The sequence below is a fragment of the Lagenorhynchus albirostris genome, chromosome 3, assembly GCF_949774975.1.
Source record: "Lagenorhynchus albirostris chromosome 3, mLagAlb1.1, whole genome shotgun sequence".
In the NCBI taxonomy this organism is placed as follows: domain Eukaryota; kingdom Metazoa; phylum Chordata; class Mammalia; order Artiodactyla; family Delphinidae; genus Lagenorhynchus; species Lagenorhynchus albirostris.
The window spans coordinates 94,797,354-94,819,229 of NC_083097.1; the positions used below are offsets into that span (position 1 = coordinate 94,797,354).

The 21,876-nt window shown below is 35.9% G+C and overlaps 1 protein-coding gene across 20 annotated transcripts in view; it reads left to right on the forward strand.

Annotated features, from left to right (window-relative positions):
- AP3S1 (adaptor related protein complex 3 subunit sigma 1) overlaps nucleotides 1-21,876 on the forward strand; it is a 181,746-nt gene that overhangs the window by 30,004 nt on the left and 129,866 nt on the right. For all 20 annotated transcript variants that reach the window (XM_060143437.1, XM_060143436.1, XM_060143424.1 and 17 more), the window contains one exon: nucleotides 14,039-14,110. In XM_060143437.1, coding sequence (XP_059999420.1) covers nucleotides 14,039-14,110 — 72 coding nt within the window. The remainder of the gene's footprint in view (nucleotides 1-14,038; nucleotides 14,111-21,876) is intronic.

The window sequence follows — 21,876 nt, forward strand, 5'->3', positions numbered from 1 at the left end:
ATGAATGAACTTTGCTCTTAGCTAAGGCCAACTCACCCACTTATATACTAGTTTACTTCTTCCTCATTGCTCTAGCATTTTTCTCTCTTCAGTATCATTTTTTCCTCTCTTCTAGATCATTCCCACTAGTCTATAATATGTTAATATGTTCTTCCATCTTAAAAAAAAAAAATTCTGTCCCTACTTCCTTCTCCAGCCACTGCCTCATTTCTTTCCCACTCTTTATAGCAAAATACTTTCTGTATGCAATGTCTCAAATTTTTCTTCTCCCATTCTTTCCTGAACACATTCTAATCAGGTTTTTCAGCTTTACTGTTGCTGAATCCAAAGGTTCTCATCAGTCCTCCTTTATTTGATTAAGATTGTTTATTACTCTCTTCTTCATGAAATATCTTCTTCACTTGGCTTCTAGGATACCTGGTTTGCATCCTACTACTTTAGTTGCTTCATTTTAGTTTCTTGATCTCCCTTATGTCTTCTTCTTTGGCAAATCCTGTTGATTATGCAGAATCCACTTACTGCTCTCTGCACTGCCTCCACATGGGTCCACGCCACCATCAGCTCTTGCCTGGACTATGTCAGTAGTTTTCTGACTGGTCTTCCTGCTTCCACTGTCCTTTCCTTTTTGTCTTTTCTCAGTAAAACAGCCGGAGTGATACTATTCAAATATGTTACATTTTATACTTTTCCATTTTGAGTTCTTCAATGGCTTCCCGTCTCACTAAGAGTAAAAGCCAAATTCCTTATAAATGAGGCCTCACATGATCTGACTCCCCTTGCCGAACCCTACTACTTATCTTACTTCATTTTCTACTCTTTTCCACTTTGCTCCATCGACACTGGCCTCCTTGTTCCTCAGATATACCAGCATGCTTTTACCTCAGAGCCTTTGTACTTGCTGATCTTTCTACCTAGATTGTTCTCCCCTCATCGATTATTATTTTGATGCTGTTGCTGGTCTTAATGGTTATGATAGCATGGTTGTTATATCTTAGAAGGGAATTATATGGGGAGTTGTCAAAAAACAAATATCCTACATCATATCTGAAGTAAATTCTATCATGTATTTGTGGAAAATGGAAACTATGTCTTGTGTTTTGCAGAAGTTTTTAGCCATTATTATTTGAAATGTTGGTAATTTGTCTTGATGTTAAATAAGATACAGAAAAAAGAATTTCAGGAGGATTTTCTTATTGTCCCATTTCTAACATAGGCTTGAACAGTTTTTATAAGAAGATCCCATTGAGTTATTACATGTTGATCTATCATGTCACAAAAAAAGAAACTTTCTGTAATTTACCTTACAAGGATGAATTCTGTCACTACCTTGAACATGTTGGAAGTTCTGTAGTTGCTGTCTTTCCCCGGTGGTTATTACAGATCATTAAATACTTAAGAGGGAGTGCTGAGCATGCATAAGTCAGGCACTTTAAAAACATTGGTTGAGTGAACAAAGATGGAAGGGAGTAGCTTATTGTTTCTGCTTCTGTTTCATGAAACAGCTATTCAGAGTTTACTTAGAACTGGTTTTCTTGCTTTGTCCATCCTCTAGTTTTGAGAAATATAATAAAAGTGGAAAATTATAAATCAAGAGAGTTTAGACCAAAGCCTCTTGGTTTTGTATTTTCTTTAGGGAATGGATCAAGAAAATTTAGTAAACATCAACATGTGATAACTAAACACAGTTTCATTTGTTTTTTTTTGAATGTTTGTATTTTACTTTTATTTACATTTCTAGAACTGTTTAAAATACAGAAAAACACAAAGGATAAAACAATAAATACCTATATTCCTCATCCAGAATTAAAGCTTTTTAAAAACTTTTTTTGAATTTTTTTTTATTTTTGAATTTTATCATTTTGGTTTTTTGAACATTAAAAATGATATAATTCAGATGATCATTAGAAGCTTATATTTTTATGCAGAGGTTTTGTGTTTCTAAGGTATGTATGTATTATCCCAGATTTGACTTTTTACCTTATATAAAATCTGAGAGAAGGAATTCTTAGTAAATTCCATGTGGGAATTATACTAGTATGTCACCAGGTTGAATAATCAGCTTCTGTTTTGTTTTCTTTTAATTCTTTGTTAGTTGGGAAAAAAAGGTGATCTTTTTTTGTTTCTGGTGTGTACTATTTTAATGTGATATTGATTACAATATAAGCTAGTTTCAGAGTTGATAGCTAGCCTTTTTTGAAGTCCTTTCTGTTATAGCATGTTGTCATTGGAAGTGTTAAAATATTTACAGAGTGAGAATAGAAGTTAATTAAATATTAATGTTGGTTGTTTGAGTTATTTATAAGCAGTCATATTGCCCTCAATTAAGTTAGTTGCCATGCTGATATGGAGGCATAAAAGTTCACTAGATAATTCCAAATTTTGTAACAGTTTTCTGTATCACATGTAGCAATTATATCAGCATCAGCCTTGTTCAGTTATAGTTAGGAAAAAATTGAGGACTAACAACTAAACTTATCTTTAGGTTTAGAAAGATATGTTTTGACCATGGTGTTAGAATATGTATATAAATTAGAACTGTTATGTATATAGCATTTGTCAGTACTACAGTACTGAGCGTTAGACTGAGTTTTGTGAAGTTATTTTACTTATTGCTATTAGTGTTAATTTAGTATGATACTGAGCAAGTCATTTAATGTTAATAGACCTTGCATTTTTCACCTGTAAAGTATGCCTGTTTCAGTATGCTGCCTGTAGACCTCATGAGTTGTTAGAAATATCAGTGAATTAAAGCAAAGTAGTAGTGGTTAAAACCATTCAGGCCCTCCTCTGTACTGGCTATATAACTTTGGGCAAGTTATTTAACCTCTTTGACCCTGATTTTGTTCATCTGCAAAGTGGAGGTAATAATAATAATACCAACTTATAGAACATGTGAAAGCATTAAAAAAAGATGGTGTATGTGAAGCCTGTCGCTAAATAACTGACCTGAAGTAGTCAGTGGTTTTTAGCTAACATTATCGTTAAAGCATGAATTTTATAAGGAAGGTGTATAATTTCATTAGTACACAAACTGAATTGGGTAAAGAAGTCCTTTTATTTTTCTTTTTCATTTTTACAAGAATTTGTGAATCTATTTATCCTATATGTTCTTTGATGGCTTTGAAGGAATTCTGCATTGTGATAGAATTATGTGATAAGAATAGGCTTAATTGAGGAAACTTGTAAGCCAAGAATACTTAAGAAAGATCCCCTGATCTTCCCACTATCTCATAGGAAGCTGCGCTGATGTAGATACTACTAAACATAGAATAATTTGCCAATAGAGGCCTCACCCCTCCCACTCCACATCATTGTTTTCTTTTATTACAAGAGTAGGCTCATTGAAAGCATCCTTGTCAGTGGGGTGGCATATACATTACTTAAGCTTTGAGCTATACACGTTTAGGTGCCACGTGTCTTTAAGAGTTGCCTGGGAAAACTCCCTGACCAGCTCTTGAGAACTGTGGGAAGTTGCAGCTCACCTATTGGAGGATTGAGTGGGATAAACCCCTGGTCCCATGGAGAGATGAGTTCTGGTACAGTTCCTCCTGCTGGAGAAAGAGAGAGCCCTGGCTCAATTTGTTTATTTTCCAGGCAATCCAGAGTGAATGCCCAGGATCATTTTAGGAAAATTCTATGGTGTTTACTACACCATACTGTGTTACCAGAGTATTAAAAACTTCTGTTTTTAATAATATTTGTTTCTTACATATGTAAGAAACCAAAAAATAGTTCTATAAACAATTTGAATTGGACACTGTTAGAGTGATTCCACATACTTTTTTTTAATTAATTAATTTATTTATGTTTGGTTGTATTGGGTCTTCATTGCTGCGTGTGGGCTTTCTCTAGTTGCGGCTAGCAGGGGCTACTCTTCGTTGCGGTGCGTGGTCTTCTCATTGCGGTGGCTTCTCTTGTTGCAGAGCACGAGCTCTAGGCACGCAGGCTTCAGTAGTTGTGGCACACAGGCTCAGTAGTTGTGGCTCCTGGGCTCTAGAGCGCAGGCTCAGTAGTTGTGGCGCACGGGCTTAGTTGCTCTGCAGCATGTGGGATCTTCCTGGACCAGGGCTCGAACCCATGTCCCCTGCATTGGCAGGTGGATTCTTAACCACTGCGCCACCAGGGAAGCCTGATTCAGCACTCTTAAAATCCTTTTCCTATCTTATTTTCATTGTTGAAAAGTCTGATTTACAGTCATTGGAAATGTAATAATTCACTTTTCAGTTATTTACATTGCTTCTTCTTAATGATAAACCCAGGTAACAATTTGATGATACTTACCATTCTAATTTACATGTTCTTTTGACCTCTCAGCAGTCCTCTTGGGAGGCATTATTGTGTTTGGAGTTAGGTGGTATGGGTTTAAATATTGGCTATGTCATCTAACAGTTCTATATCTTTGAGCAAATTACTTAGTCTTATTCATCCCCAATTTTCTTGTCTGTAAATGTTGATATTCACACCTACCTTGCCAGCATTGTTATAAGAATTGGAGCTAGTGTATATAAAGCAGTCAGCACAGGGCCTAGAAGATAGCAGACACATTGTTATTACTTACTTTATAGTGGTGAAGAAAGTATTTTTGAACTCAAGTACTTAAAGTCAGAATTTTGGAGCTAGAAGTAACTTAAAATTTATTTTTTTCCCCTTCAAAGTAGGTTTGAGAGTGAAAAACTCAGGTTATGTTGGTATTTTTCTTTGGTTTACGGTGAATTCCTTATTTCTCAGTGTAGAATAGTAGGTTTCAGGGAGGGATTGGATATAGAGGAGAAGAGTTCCTTTTGAGCTTGGTTTTTCAAAAATTTTTTTCTTTAAAAATTAAAAAAACACTTTTCACATTGAAATTATTTCAGACTTAGAAAAGTGGCAAATATAATGCAAAGAATTTTTGCATACTGTATCTTCATCCAGATTCCTCAAATTTAACATCTTCCATAACCTCAAGTAGGTAATTAAAATCAGGAAATTTACATTGATAGAATACTATTATCTAATCTGTAGATCTTATTTAAAATTTGCCAGTTGTCCCATTAATGTAATTTTTCTTGTTTAGAGTTCAATTCAGGTTACATAGAGTGTTAGTTTTCTTATCTCCTAAGTTTCCTTTACTCGGTTATAGTTCTTCATCTGTCTTCCATTCATGTCTTTCTTACCTTGATCCTTTGAAGAGTACTAGACAATTATTATTATTTTTTTTTTTTTTGCGGTACGCGGGCCTCCCACTGCTGTGGCCTCTCCCGTTGTGGAGCACAGGCTCCGGACGCGCAGGCTCAGCGGCCATGGCTCACGGGCCCAGCCGCTCCACGGCATGTGGGGTCCTCCCGGACCGGGGCACAAACCCGTGTCCCTTGCATTGCCAGGCGGACTCTCAACCACTGCGCCACCAGGGAAGCCCGTAGCCAGCTGTTTTGTAGAGTATTCCTCAGTTTGGATTTGATGTTTCTTAATGATTAAATTCGGATTATGTATTTTCGAATATCACGAGTGATGTTATGTCCTTCTCAGTGCATCATATTCAGGAGATACATGATATCATTTTACCCCATTACTTGTGGTATTTATTCTGATTCCTTGGTTAATGAGGTGCCTGCCAGGTTTACCTACTTAAACTTCCATTTTCCCTTTGTGCTTAGAAGTATCCTATGGGGAATAATTTTGAGTATATAAATATCCTTTTTCTAATCATAATTTGGTCATTACTTTTAGCATCTGTTGATGATTCCTGCCTGAAAGAATTATTGTGGTGTTTGCCAAATAGTGATTTTCCCATCATGTTTTCTATACTTATTAGTTGCTATTCTGTAAGGAAAAGCTAAGATTTTTATTCATTTTATTTTGTTTTAAGTCTGTTCAAGATACCAATTGTACCATATTCAATTATACACAAGAGAATATCTTTCAAGGCCAAATACCATTAAAAAAATCAACTTTTGCTTGGAAGTTTAAATGGAGTTCTAACAATTGATGTCAATATGAGTTTTTTAAATGTTCTTGGAGTAGCTTCTGTGCACCAAAAGAAATAATGCAGAGGCTACTTTCATTTTCTAAATTAATATTTGATATATTAGCCTTATAAATTCAAAACCCTACTTCTTCCTTAGATGTCTAAATCCAACATACAAATCATATTAAGTCACTTTAATGGAGAGACTACAATGTAATTAAATTTCCTATAGTACAAGAAGTCTTTGCACAATACTGTTGTTAATTTGGGTGATAAAAGTATGGACAGTTAAAATTTTTGCTTTACACTTTTATGTGTTTTCTAAATTTTCTGAATAATCACCCCTTACTACATTAAAAATAAAAGATGATTTTTGTTGTTGTTGGAGGGAGTATCTCTAGTGAATAAGAGTGTGGGTTCTGGCATGAGACTTTCTGGATTTTAGTGAGGACTCTCCTACCTAACTGCTAGTAGTTAGTTAATTTTGTACTTTAACTTACTCTTCTGCAGATGGTTGATAAAAAGTACCTGCCTTATGGGATTACTGTGAAGGATTAAACAAAATAATCTATTTAAAGCACTTGGAACAATAACAGTGCCATAATAGTGTATACTCAATAAGTGCTATTATCATTGTTAGCTTTTAAATTTTTAAAAAAATAGAAAGAAATAAATCACAAAATATGAATCATTGAGTTCTTTAAGAACTCTTAAAGAATCATTATGACATCAATATAGAAGACAGATAGTCCTTTCATCAACTCTTAATTTTTTCATATTGAAGTCAAGAGTTTAATATGTTTAAATTAGCTGGTACATAATAAATGCACAATAAATGTCTCTATTTTTACTGTTAGAAAAATATCCGTCCTCATTGGCATATTAGTGTCTAGGTCAGGTTTAGTGGAAATCCAGTTCAGAATCCAGTCATAGGCTAGCCCGAGTGCTACTTACACACCTTAAACACCATACATTAAAGATTCTGAATATTATATGCAACAGTGCTGTATTCATAGTTGTTCTTCAAAGCTAATTAATCTGATTTTAAGTTCAGTCTGTGTTCCCTAACTTTCTTGGTACATTTTTAGTCGTATTTTTTGATTCCTTACTTAAGCTAAGCCAGTATCTCTCTAGAACATCTTGCTGCTGACTGAAAAACAATTTTTTTTAGATCTCTTGGCATATTCCTAAATTTATGCCTTCTATTCTTGGGCTTAAGACTTTTCCTGTCTTATAACATGTCAGTTTAACATTTACGTATTTTATTTAATATTATAGATGAGAAACAGTAAGAGCAATTCCTCCTGAAATTTAACAGAATTCCCCAAACCCAGAAAAAAAATTTTTTTTTTCCCCTAGAAACTCTAAAGGAGAGTCTGCCAAATAAGTGATATTGCTTAAGGATATTTTTGTGGCATTTATTTTATCTAGTGCACATTTTTATTTTTGCATCTGTGTATAGTATCATAATACTAGCTAAAATATATTGAGTACTTTTTTTGGTGAGATACTACTGTTCTAAGCCATTTATATTTATTATTTAATCACTAAAACAACTCTATGGCATAGGCACTATTATTATACCCAAATGAGGCTTAGAATTAAATAACTTGCCCTAGATTTCATAGTCAGAGGCGAAGCTGGAATTTTAGTAGAGTACTAAGTACTCTTAAGTACTAAGCTGCTTTGGAATAGATTCCTGTTACCCTTTGTGATCCAGGCATATAAATTTGTAATTAAAGATAAAGGAAACACAAGGAAGTTTTGTTGATAGAAGGGCACAGGGAAGGGAGACTCTGTTTATATGTGGATATGGCATTTTTCTGAATATCTCTATCTTTTATATTTACTTTTGGAAAACTATGTAATTATTAAAATGAAGGAAAACTTAAAATATTATTCTTAATAAATTAAAAGGAATTTTTCTTCCACCAGCCTTTGGATTCCCAAGGCCAGAGATTAATGAGTAGCTACTTAGTAGATAACATTTATATTGAAATTGACTTTAAACTTTTATCATTTAAAAATAAAACACAAGAGGGTGCCATGTACCATGTTACTTCTAGTTTTTTAGTCTTTTTATCTTTCTCTTTGTGAAATATAATGCAACAGCAGTTTTATTATTTTTTGGTTGTCCTGGCTAGCACCCCCCAAGGCCCATTAATTTGTTTTTCTTAATTTCTTAACTTCAGTTTGTAGATTATTAGTTTTGTATTGACCTTGTCCATGTAACGAATCAGCAGTGTATATCTACCTTGGGGCTCTAGATTCTAATTACGTTAAGTAATTCTTGCTAACTCAAAAGAAAATTAATGGAGAGTTTTTTGAAGTGGGTTTTTAAGTTTTCATCCAAACTTAGCATTTGAATGCCTTAAATCTTAAGAATTCTTTCCCTAAGTTAAGAACATATAGTTGTAATGATATTTTGCTGCAGGGCACTTTTTTTTTTAAAGTATTTACATTTTTCATACTTGGTATTGTTCTGTTTTAAATATTGACAACCTTTTTTCTTTCTAAGTTAGTAAGCAAATCCCAAAAACTTGGACACCACAGTATGTAGTTACCTTGCTTTTATATCAGTGTTTATTAGTAGAATTAGAATTTTCTCTTTCTGTTTTAATTTTGTAATCATATGTTTTGAACAGCCAGGTAAATAGTACTGGCTTTTGTTTAGTTGATGTGTTTTGGGCAGTGTTCAGTACTTTATCTAAATTATTTAACTAAATCTTTAAGATAATCCAGAAAGGTAGATAGTTGTATAACTATTTTATAGTTCTGATATTTGGAGGAGTTAAGTGACGGTTAGGCTCACATAGCTAGGTAGTAGCTAAGGAGGAATTTGAAGTCAGGTCTTTGTGGTTTCCTCACTGCTTTGCTATACTGCCTCTATAGACAGCTCATATTTTTTGCACACTATAGTTCACCAGTGGCACATTCAATGCTACCAAGAAATTTTTTTCTCTCTTTGTCAGATACAGTCTATGTTCAGTGGGTTCCACTGATCCTTCATAAGTAATACATAAGTGAAGGGAAACTATTCAGACAGCATTTTCACCAAGATAGTCATCTTCTGATGGTTAAGAAAGAATGGCTACAGTATATGGGTAATCAAACCAGTGGATCTGGAAAAAGTAAACATGAAAAAATAAAGCCATACTGGAAACTTTATTCTGAGTAGTAAGTTTAATAATAATTTTAAATTAAGAAAGACCACCTCACACCACATACGAAAATTAATTCCAGATAGATTTGGTCCAAACATGAAAAATGAAACCATGAAGCTTTTGTTTTCTTCTGGGAAAATATCTTCCTGACCTTGCTATAGGCAAAAATTTCTTAAATTGGACCAAAAAAAAGATTAACCATAAAGGAAAAAAGCTGATAAGTTGGACTATATTGAAATTTAAAGCTTCTGTTCTTCCGAGAACATTATTAGGAGAATGAAAAGGCAAGTCAGAGTAGGAAAAGACATCTGTAATATGTGTGTATGACAGGACTGTATCTAGCTATGTAAAGAATTTCTATACATCAATAAGAAAAAGACAGGTAATGAGCAGAAGTCTTGAACAGAAAAATGAGCAGAAGTCTTGAATAGACATCATGAAAAAGGATATCAAAATGGTAAATATGAAATGGTGGTCCATCTCTTTAGGCTTCAGGGAAATACAAATGAATATCACAATGACAGACCACCACACACCCATAAGAATGACTAAAATTAAAAGATAGACAACATACAGGGCTGACAAGGATGTGGCACTATGGGAACTCCCATATACTATGATTTGGATTGTAAATTTTTTTTTTTTTTAAATGGCTGTGCCACACGGCTTGCGGGATCTTAGTTCCCTGAGAGGGATCAAACCCGCACCCCCTGCATTGGAAGCGTGGAGTCTTAACCGCTGGACTGCCAAGGAAGTCCCTGGATTGTAAATTTTTATAATTGCTTTGAAAATCTATTGAAAATCACTTTGAAAACCTGTCTGCTCCATGGCCCAGTGATTCTACTCTAGGTATACACTCAGTAGATATGTGTATGTATGTTCACTAAAAGACTTATATAAGAATTAGTATCAGTACTAATTGTAATGACCCCATGCCGGACCCGAATTTCTGTCAACTGGGGAATAGATAAATACATTGTGGTATATTTCTGCAATAGCACACTGTATAACAACAAGAATGAATGAACTGTTATACTAATATTATATAACAAAAAAATAAATCTCACAAACAAATCAATGAATAGAAGAAGCCACTCATATGGTTCCATACTGTATGATTCCATTTAAATACATGATTGTCCCTTGGTATGGTAGTTGGTATCTGCTGGGAATTGGTTACAGGACCTGCTATGACCAGAATCCGTGGATGCTCAAGTCCCTTACAGTTGGCCTTCTGTATCTGTGGGTTCCGCATCCCTGGATTCAGCCAACCATGGGTAGTATAGTACTATATTTATTGAAAAAAACTTGTTTCTAAGCATGCGCGCAGCATTGGACCCACACAGCTCAAGCCCAGATTGTTCAAGGGTCAATAGTAGTTCAGAAATAGACAAAATATATCTTTAATGTTAGAAAGCAGGGTAGTTACCCTTGATGTTGATAGTTGCCTAATGGAGTATGAGCGGGCTTCTACAGTGCTGGTAATAGTCTAACACCTGAATATTAAGTGCTGGTTACACAGGTATACTTACTTTGTGAAAATTCATCAGGTTGTACATTGTTATGATTTGTGTACTTTTTTTTATTATTGAGGTACACTTGGCTTACAATATTACATTGGTTTCAGGTGTACGACATAGTGATTCACAATTTTTATAGACTATACTCCATTTAAAGTTATTATAAAATATTGGCTATTATAAAATATTGGCTATATTCCCTGTGCTGTATAATATATCCTTGTAGCTTATTAATTTTATACATAGTTGTTTGTACCTCTTAATCCCCTACTCCTATCTTTCCCCTCCCCCTTCCCTCTTCCCACTGGTAACCACTAGTTTGTTATCTATATCTGTGAGTCTGTTTCTGTTTTCTTATAGTCATTCGTTTGTTTCATTTTTTAGATTCCACATGAAGGTGATAACAGACAGTATTTGTCTTTCTCTGACTTATTTCTCTATGCATAATACCCTCCATGTTGTTGGAACTGCCAAAATTTCATTCTTTTTCATGGTTGAGTAGTATTCCTCTGTGTGTGTGTGTGTGTGTGTGTGTGTGTGTGTGTGTGTGTGTGTGTGTGTGTGTGTGTACCACGCCTTTATCCATTCATCTGTTGATGGACACTGAGGTTGCTTCCATATCTTGGCAGCTGTAAATAATGCTGCTATGAAAATTGGGGTACATGCATCTTTTCAAGTTAGTGTTTTTTTTTTTTCTTCAGCTGTATACCCAGGAGTGGAATTGCTGGATGATATGGTAGTTCTGTTTTTAGTTTTTTGAGAAACCTCCATACTGTTTTACACAGTGGCTGCGCCAATTTACATTCCTACAAACAGTGTTGTGTACTTTTCTGTACATATGTTATACTTCAGTAAAAATTTACTGAAGGACAGAACTTAAATGGTTTTGTTTCCTGTAACTTATTTAACTATGAGTTTATAAATGTATTCAGACCACTTCCATGTTAGAGATACTGTGTCAAAAATAAATTCATCTTTCTCAATGGGAAAATTTTCTCTTTTGGACTCCTCAAGAAGTCAGTATTTGTTAAATGCTTATTCTTTGTTCAAGCAGCATTATCCCATTCTGTCCTCATAAAAAGAATGTGTTATAAGAAGAAGAAAAGTGAGTCAGAATTAGAAATAGAATGAATAAAGTCATTTCACGGACCATGTCACCAAGACCTTGAGGAGAAATAGATGAAGTTGGGAGTTTGGATAGGTACTCAACAATATATATTTTCTACTTACCACATAATTGAAACAAACTAGGCACTCACTTGAGGATGACCTTTGTATGCCCCACACTTGGTCATCTTAATAACTTGCCTTGTCATAAATGAAACTATGTATAAAACTGTATATTCTTGGTTACTACTGATCTTTTATTTCTCCTAGTCTAAGTCAAGGATCAACAAATTACATCCTGCAGGTCAAATTCAGCCTGCTACCTATTTTTGTAAATAAAGTTTTATTGGAATAGAGCCATGCTCACTTGTTTATGTATTGTCTGTGACTGCTTTTGTGCTATACTGTATGGCCCACAAAGCCTAAAATTAAAATCTTTACTCTCCAGCCCTTTGCAGAGAAAGTTTGCCAACCCTTGGTCTAAGATGATGTTGATCATGGTCATATAGTTAAATACATTGTTTCACCTGTCTTATTCATCTACATGGATGCCAGGAAGGAGCCTTGGATTGTGGATCTGTGTAAATTGGCCTCAGATTGGAGTAGTTATAGCAAGAAGCCTGTTGTTTAGATTTTACTCTGTCCGGTAGGATCACCTATGAATACAGTGACCATACATTTCAGTTTGCTTGGAACAGTCCTGGTTTACATCTGTTGTTCCAGGTTATTATTATAGTACAATAACATTGCATACTGTTATTATAATATAATAATTAATATATGCTCTCTTTTACTCTTAATATCCCCCAGTTCGAATGATAAACTTATGGTCATTCTATCTGTGAAAATTCACTGAGAAGGATAGTGGATACAGAAATAGTGATAGAATAGTGACAACTATGCAAAGTGGAACTTAAGAGATTAATTTTATTTTTTTTAATTTTTTTATTTTATTTTATTTTATTTTTTTGCACTACGTAGGCCTCTCACTGTTGTGGCCTCTCCCGTTGCGGAGCACAGGCTCCGGACGCGCAGGCTCAGAGGCCATGGCCCACGGGCCCAGCCGCTCCGCGGCATGTGGGATCCTCCGGGACCGGGTTACGAACCCATGTCCCCTGCATTGGCAGGCGGACTCTCAACCACTGCGCCACCAGGGAAGCCCTAAGAGATTAATTTCTGAAAGTTTGTATCAGAGGTCCCCAAGACCATCTCAGTGATTTGCTAGGAATCACAGGACTCAGAAGTTGCTATGTTTATGGTTAGGGTTTATTACAGTGAAAGTATACAGAGTAAAACCATCAAAGGCACATGAAGGAAGTATGGAGGAAACCAGGTGCAAGCTTCCAGGTGTTGTCCCTTTCTACTGGAGTCACACAAGATGTGCTTAATTCCCCCAGAAGTGATATGTGATGACATGTGCAAAGTGTTCCAAACTAGGCAACTCACCCTAGCCTGGTTTCCAGGATTTTTATTGGGGGTCAGTCACATAGGCATGTGACACCTCCATGACTGACCTTGGTTACTTAAGCTCCAGAACCTCAGAGAAAAAATAACGTTCATTGAAAATCACATTGTTAGCATAAACTGTCTGCTCACACTGGTACAGTGTGGCCCAGGGCCTCAAGCATGCAGAAATACCCTTATCAGACAGAACTTTCCAAGGGCTCAGAGCTCAGTTCCCAGGAACTAGCCAAAGGCTCGTCTGAAAACAGGCCATTTTGGGGAACGTATAGGGGTTGAACAACCCAGGCTTACTGAGTTAACCCTTTCCCACACAAGGTCGTACAAGGTATTTGAACCAGAGTTTGAGTCCAGGTAAGTCTGATTCCAGAGTCTGTGCTCTTTCCATAAGTTTAATTTTTAGTGATCTTTTATACTGATTTGCTAATTAAAAATTATTGGCTATATTAGATGTGGTTGAGACTTGGACTGTGCCCATCTAGCTTGATAGATACTTATGACAAGCTTTCTTTTTTCCTCATATGAAGATAGGGAGCCTGATTTGAGTATTTTTCAGTATTTTTGTAAGTAATGGTGCTAACAATTTTTAGGTCTTAGTAATTTTCGGTGAAGTTTATTTTGTTTATTGTATTTCATTTATTAATGTATTGAAAAATAGTTTAGATGTACAGGCTATAATTATTCCTTTTGCACTTAATACAGTTTTTAATTTAAAAAAGAGAAATGTGATAATAGAGTTAGAAGTTTTAATTCACAATTAAGAATTGTCTGCCTTATAGGTAATAGATTTGAATGAACTTATTCAGTTCTCAAAAGCTTTTAACCTTTTTTCTTTTCTTTAGGTATTTGTGGAAACATTAGACAAGTGTTTTGAAAACGTCTGTGAACTGGATTTAATTTTCCATGTAGACAAGGTACAGTTTCTACATTATCAAATTTTCTAAGTTTTTTATCTTAGAAAAAAATGTTAATTTGTCAAAGTAAAAATAGATTTAGTGAATAATACTGTTTTTATTCCTTTATTCAATTCATAAGTATATTTACTGTGAGCCAGGCACTGTGCTTAGTGAAGAAGGTTCAGACCATGGCCTTAGAGGAATTCACATCTAGAGGAGGACAGTGGGAATGGAGGAAATTATATTTAAACTGGATTTTTTTAGGGATTAGTAGATATTTCACAGACAGAAAAGTAGAGGATGACTCTACAGACAGAGATATAAAATACATGCTTTTTGTGAGGGGAGGATTTTATATTGATCATGAGGCCTTAAAGTACCTTTAGTGACATGGATTTTGGGCTTCGTTCTGAAGCAATTTAGTTTTTTAAAACAAGTTTCTATTAACATTATCGTTGCTTTGTTTGTTCATTTTTTGCGGGGGCAAGATAATTGTTTTTTTCTGTGTTAAGGATGTTGGATTGGTAGGTGGGAGATTAAAGTCAAGGAAATCAATTAGAAGTCTATTGCAGTAGTCCAGAAAGAAATGAACTAAGGCAGTAGAGTAGGGATGAAAGAAAGTATATAATTGATAGGACTTGATGGCTTATTGAAAGGAGGTGAGAGAAAGGAAGAATGACTGAAATTCTCTAGCCAGTATTACTGGGTATTGGGGATAGGAAATTTACGAGGAAGAGATTCCACTTTTACTATATATAGATTTTTTTTTTCTTTATAAGTTCATATAATGTAACAGACCGTTTTGAATGGTTAAGCTATTGAATTAAATTGTCTGGAAATAATCTGAAAATTTTGGCAAAAAATTGTGATTTTTAAAAATCAGCTTTATTGAAGTGTAATTTACACACATGAAAATTCAGTAGCTTTAAGCATACATTTGCCTAAGTTTTGGCACGTGCATTTAGTTATGTAACCAGTACCACAATCAAGATACAGCGCAAGGAATGCATTATATTATTTGTGAACATCAAAAGAATACATTTACTATTAGCTGGTCCTTTAGATCGTATTTCTCATTTACTAAATGATTTAATTTCATATATTGACTCATTTTGGATATAGAACTTAAACTTGATATTTTTAAGAGAATTATTTTAATTTTCTACTGCTTTTCTCTATTATCTGTCTTATGCTATTTGCACTTACAAAGACTCCTGTTATTTTTAGGCATTAAGGTTCACAGTATTCTAAAATATGTTTTGGTACATGGTTAAAATGTTTAAAATTCTATTTTTAAAATGACTGCTCAAAGATCACTAGCTTATATGTTGCATCTAGCAATTTTTTGAGAAAATTGAAGATTCTATTGTAAAATATTGTAGCAAGAGTAAAGTTGTCACATTCGTAGCAGAGAATAAGAGTTTTCCTTAATAGGAAAATTAAGCTCTACATATATACAACTTCCATACATGATACACAGTGTTTTTAAAACTTCTATTTTATGTAAATATATGTTCATTTTGGAAAAATCAGAAAATATAAATAAGAGGAGAATAAATAGCCGCTATCTCAATTTCAGAGATTGCCTAGTATTAAAAGATAAACTGAGGCACACTAAAAATTTTAAGAGTTTATTTGAGTAAAAATTGATTCAAATTGGTCAGCACCAAACCGGAAGTGGTTAGGAATCTTCCGCTGACAGGAGCTAGGGGAAAGATGTTTATAGAGAAGAGGCAGAAGCAAAGCAAGGGAATTATCTGATTGGCTATTGCTTAAGCACCTGTATTATTTGGGAAAGCCAAGATGGCTGTTTGTGATTGGTTGCTCTTAGGTGTTGATTTCTTAACCTTGAGGCATTTTAGGCTAAGGTTTTGCTTTGCTTATGTATTAGAGCCGCCTCAGTCTAATTGCCTCCTTTTTTTTTTTTTTTTTTTGCGGTATGTGGGCCTCTCACTACTGTGGCCTCTCCTGTTGCGGAGCACAGGCTCCGGACATGCAGTCTCAACCGCCATGGCTCACGGGCCTAACCGCTCCGCAGCATGTGGGATCTTCCCGGACCGGGGCACAAACCCGTGTCCCCTGTATCAGCAGGTGGACTCGCAACCACTGCGCCACCAGGGAAGCCCTCGCCTCCTTTTTTTAATTAACACTAGTGTTAACGTTTTAGAGTATGTGTAGTTCTAGACTTTTTTGTACAAATGAGTACTGAAACAAATATGTCTTTAAAAAAATCAAAAATAGGATCACATATGTAGTCTGTATAGCCTGTTCATTTCACACAACAGTGTATCACTGTTTTGAAACCTGCCAGAATTAGCTGGCCTAAACTCTTGTTTTAATTTTTTTTCAATGCAATGAGAAAAAAGCTTCAGTATAACAAGAGTTAGAGACCAGTAAAATAGACATTTCCTGTCCCTGTACTCTCTGTCTAAAACAATGCTAGTCTTGTTTTCAGCCCTTCTATGAAAGTAGGCTTGTTTTCAACTTTCAAGCAGCCCTGGACCTTCCAACAGTCAGAGATCTCCTAAATAGCTCAACTCATTTCTTCCTAGGAGCAAATACAGAGTTTTGTACACAATCCTCTGTGTGCTGTTATACTACACTTGGATAGAGGGAAGGAGGAAGTTGTAAAGAATACCCCTTTCGTTATCAGTCAGGATGGGCTAGTTTATGCTGCAGTAACAATATCAGAGTATTTCTAATTCACACAGTATGTTTATCATGTCCCACATGCTGTCAGTCTGGAATCCATGGTGACAAAGCTGCCAGTATCTGGAAAATCATCAGTTTTTATGTCAGAGAGAAAAGAGTTTTCATGGGTAAATTTATCTGCTTTTCAAACTATCACACATGATAGTTTTGCCAAATGTTTTGCCACTACAAGCATGGATCACTAACTTTCTAGCCTCCGATATAATTTCCATGTGGCCTACTGCCCAACCCCTAAGTCAATGTCTTTTCCTTTATTGTGATTGTTATCAGTTTCTCATTACAAACCTTCAAGTACTAATTTGTGTATCAGTCACATAAGCTAATATTTGTAGTCACCCTGAAGTAGTGGAACAGCACCCCCTGCCCAAAATTGATTTGGATGTAGAGACTGAAGATACCACATGTACACCAAGAGGATCTGATCTGAAAAGGTTTATTGTTCACATAATAAGCTTTTGGGGGGAAAACAAGGAACAGCGACTATCTTGGGGTTTTATGTGGTTAGGGGGTAGGGCTGGGTTGAGGCTTTCCACATGCAGGCCAGGCAGTTCTTGTGTAATTTAAACTGCCCGCCAGTGCAAAGGAAGGAGCACCTGGACTTTCTTATCAGCTTGCCCACATGTGGGCAGAAGAGGAAGGGAGAACAGTGGGATTTGAAAGCTGTCAGCAGGCAGGCATCAAAAATGGAGTCAGACTCTTTATTACAGCTAAGTTATGCTGTGGTAATAACACCTAAAATATGAGTAACTTGGTTTATTTCTTATACTGCATGGCCACTGTGGGTTTGCTGGGAAGGTCTGCTTATTTGCGCAACTGTGTTACCTGCCCATTTCCTGAACACTGTGGCTTTAATTGGGCAGCCCCAGGTTGTCACCACTACTGCAGCACAGCATCAAATCCCAGGGCAAAGATGAAAGAGCTAAAGATTTATAAAGAGCTTGGTTTGGAGCATGTATGACATGTATGGACAGCTATAAAAGTGCTCTGTCTACTCCTCCCTGCATTCCCCCCATCCCCCAAAAGATCAGGCTAAGGGAGATCTGATTGGAGGCCTCAGTGTCTTTCCTACCCTCCAGGCCAGGAGAATGAAGAATTAAGAGTGAGAGTGGAGAGGTTTCCTCTAGCCCAGTCCCTCTTAAGGAGTTTGATAGCCTATCCTTAAACCACAGGACACAGAGTGAGAATCTCCTTTTCCTTTCACCACCTGAAGAAATCTAACCATTAAGAGTATCTCAGCAACCACACCTAGGTACCAGTGAGCCGACAGAGAAAAAAGAATGCCATCTCAACAGAGAGACGAGGAACAGGCTGAACAATCAGAACATATGCTCCGTGAAAAAGAACTACCACAGGAGATCAGTGAACACTTGAAATTTTAAAATGGTAAAAAGTGCTTAAGGAGATGCAATTTGAAAAGGTCTTCCTGGGGCTTAAAAATGTGTTTTCAAACTATAGAGTTTAAAGAAGAGAATGGTCACAGTTGAGGCTTGAATTACAGATAGAAGATGAATGCAGGAAATAATCTCAAAGCACATAATTGAAAGATTAAGAGATAGAAAACATGAAGGAAAAGGTAAGAGAATATGAAGTATTTAGCATGTATTATAAAAGTATTTTGAAGCTGTTATCCACCTGGGGGAAAGGAGAGTAGGGAATAACAGAACATTTAGTAGGAAAACAAGGCATCTCAGTGGTAGAAAGACTTGATATTTTACAAATAAGAATAAAGTCATATTTGATTAAAAGAGCAAGGAAAGAGATAGTTTTCATTAATAAAAATTATAAACAGTAGAATCTCTGATTTAAAAGGGGGAAATAATATAAATAAAATCTGATCAAGACAACCAACTTTGGGGGAAAGGGAAATTATTTAAAATAAATGTATTATTCAGTATAGTAAGTGTGAATTGAATGAAACAATCCATTAAAAGTCAGAGATGATGCGTTTAAAAAGGTACAGCTTTGGGGCTTCCCTGGTGGCGCAGTGGTTGAGAGTCCACCTGGCAATGCAGGGGACATGGGTTCGTGCCCCGGTCCGGGAGGATCCTACATGCTGCAGAGCGGCTGGGCCCATGAGCCATGGCCGCTGAGCCTGTGCGTCCGGAGCCTGTGCTCCGCAACGGGAGAGGCCACAACAGTGAGAGGCCTGCATACCGCAAAAAAAAAAAAAAAAAAGTACAGCTTATATAGGAAAGACAGGATAAATTCTAGAGTATTTCCCTTTATTAACCAGTTTCCATAACATTTGGTTCCCTAGCAGTCACCAAAAGTGATCATTGAATTTCTTTTTTAGTACCCTTGTGACATACGAATTTTAACATAATTGATTTGTTTTAATCCACTGTGGATATTATTCTTTTTGATGCTCAAATTGCCCTATCTTTGGCCAGTGGGGGAACCCCTTCACGTTGTCTTCTGGGTTCTTTTGACATGACCCCTCTCCCCCTCCATGGACTTTGATAGTTGCTTTGTGTTCTGGTACATCTAGATGTTCCAGATTCACTTTATTTATTTCTGGCTCTAGATATGTTATCAGTCATTCCTTCTAGGAGCCCTGATTTTTTTTTTTTTTTAAAGTGGGAAATGGTATGGAGAAACCATAGTCTGGATGGAGGTGCTTGTAATTATGAGGTTGATCATTGTTTCTCCACCTTTTCTATGGGCAGAGCGTCTTATATATGTTTTGCCTTAGCCCTCATGTTAGTGTTCTCTCTGTAAGGTTCCTTTTAGTGGATGATGATGTATAGAAATGACAGTCCTAGCAGCATGTATGCTAGTTGGTAGAGGTGTGATTATTACTTCTGGTTCTCAGTGAACCAAGCTAGGAAATAGATGTATGTATGTACACACACACACACACACACACACACACACACACACCCCTGCCTATTTCTATATCTTTATATATATTAAAAATCATTGAGTTCTTCTTAATACCCCAGCGTCTAGTGCAACACTACAGAATTTATTCTAGCCTTCATCTTTTCCATATCTGCACTTTGCTTCTCTGACAGTGAGAGATTATTCTCATTCCTGTTATTTGTATTATTGTTGATGCATTTACTTAATTTGCTTAATCCTTCCTTTGTATAACCCAGCTCCTGGCTGGGCCATTCAAAGCCAGACATGCCGGGCTTCACCCTCACCTGCCAGCACTAGTCAAATGCTTGGCACCCCCCTTCTACTGAGCAAGTTGTTAGAAAGTCAAACCTGATTTAAAACATTGCAGTAAATAAAAGTACTTTTTAAAAAGATGATTTGAAAAAGAAATTAATGAAATTTCTAGAACAGAAAAATGTCAAAATTAAAATTTTCAGTGGATGGGTTTAAACATAAACATACCTGAGTAAATAGAAAGGTAGAATACATTGTCCATAATGCAGCATAAAAGGACAAGAAAGCCTGAAAATGTGAAATATAGTTTACAGGTTAGGGAAGATAGAGCAAGAAATATCTAATGAAAAAGAGAGAAAAAACGAGGCATATTCAATATCTGAGTATCTAATGGCTGAGAATTTTCCAGAATTAATGGAAGATGCCAATCCACAGATAAAAGAATCACAAGCAGAATAAATAAAAAGAAATCTACACATAGACTAATGATAGTAAAATTGAATAGCAGAGAGAGAGCTCTTAAAATCATCCAGAAATAAAAGACGTATTACTTTCACAAGAGCAGTGGTCAGACTGGGAAGTGACTTCTCAACAGCAACCACAGAAGTTAGAAGATGTTGTGTTGAAAGAAAGTAACTGTCAACTGTAGTTCTAAAATTAGCAAAACCATCTTTCAAGATTATGGGTGAAATAAAAACATTATTTGAGAAATAATGAGGAAATTTGCAACCAGCAAGCCTTTGGACTAAAGGAAATTCTAAAGAGGGCAATTTACACGGAAAGAAATCTGAAATATAAGGAGTGAGTTGAAGAGGGAAGAAGAGCAAAGAAAGAAGTAAATTTATGGGTAAGGATAAAAGAACATTGACTCTTAAAGTACTTATGAGATTAAAATGAAAAAAAAATTGTAGCATTAAAATACAAGTCAATAATAACACATAAGCCAGGAGTATTCTAAGGTCTTTTTTTTTTTTTTTTTGCGGTATGCGGGCCTCTCACTGTTGTGGCCTCTCCCGTTGCGGAGCACAGGCTCCGGACACACAGGCTCAGTGGCCATGGCTCACGGGCCCAGCCGTTCTGCGGCATGTGGGATCTTCCCGGACCGGGGCACGAACCCGCGTCCCCTGCGTCGACAGGCGGACTCTCAACCACTGCGCCACCAGGGAAGCCCCTAAGGTCTTTTAATGAGCATCCATGGCCCTTACGATAAGCAGCCTTTAAAAAGGATTTCTGTATAATCAACCCAAAATATAGAATAGCAAGTAGAACAGCTTTCTAGTTTTTCAGACTTGAATATTTTGAATTTTCCAATTTGAAACATTCATATTCAGTGTGAGTATAAAATGCATTGTGTAACAAAATAGAATTACTCTTACCTATTACTCTATTTATTTTTGTTTTCTGTTTGGCCACACAGCACGGCTTGTGGGATCTTAGTTCCCTGATCAGGGATTAAACCTGTGCCCCTGCAGTGGAAGTGCTGCATCCTAACCACTGGATCACCAGGGAATTCCTTTACCTGTTGCTTTAAATTACTATACCACTGTTGCTTTCCATTGGTCAGCAATTAACAAATGTCTCATTATTAGTAGTATATTATAGTATGTTAAAGTATGTTATATACTTAACCTTTCTATTTTGTCTTGAAAATTTTATCAAAATTTTGATGGCTAACAAAATATACTCTTAATTCCTTTCAAAATTACTTACAAAATTGTCATACTTTAGACTTCTCTTTCATGATATAATATTAAAGAAGAGAGAAGTTTGTGTGGGGATTATGCTCTTTAGCAGGAGAACCTGCTCAACTGCGTCAATCTCAAGGTATTATCCACATACCTGTAGAACCGATTATTTCCTTAGCAAACACTTTCTTCAGGTTAATGATATTATCAAGTGAAAGTTTTGTTTTGATTTTTTGGCTGTGTTCGTTGCTGCATGCGGGTTTTCTCTAGTTG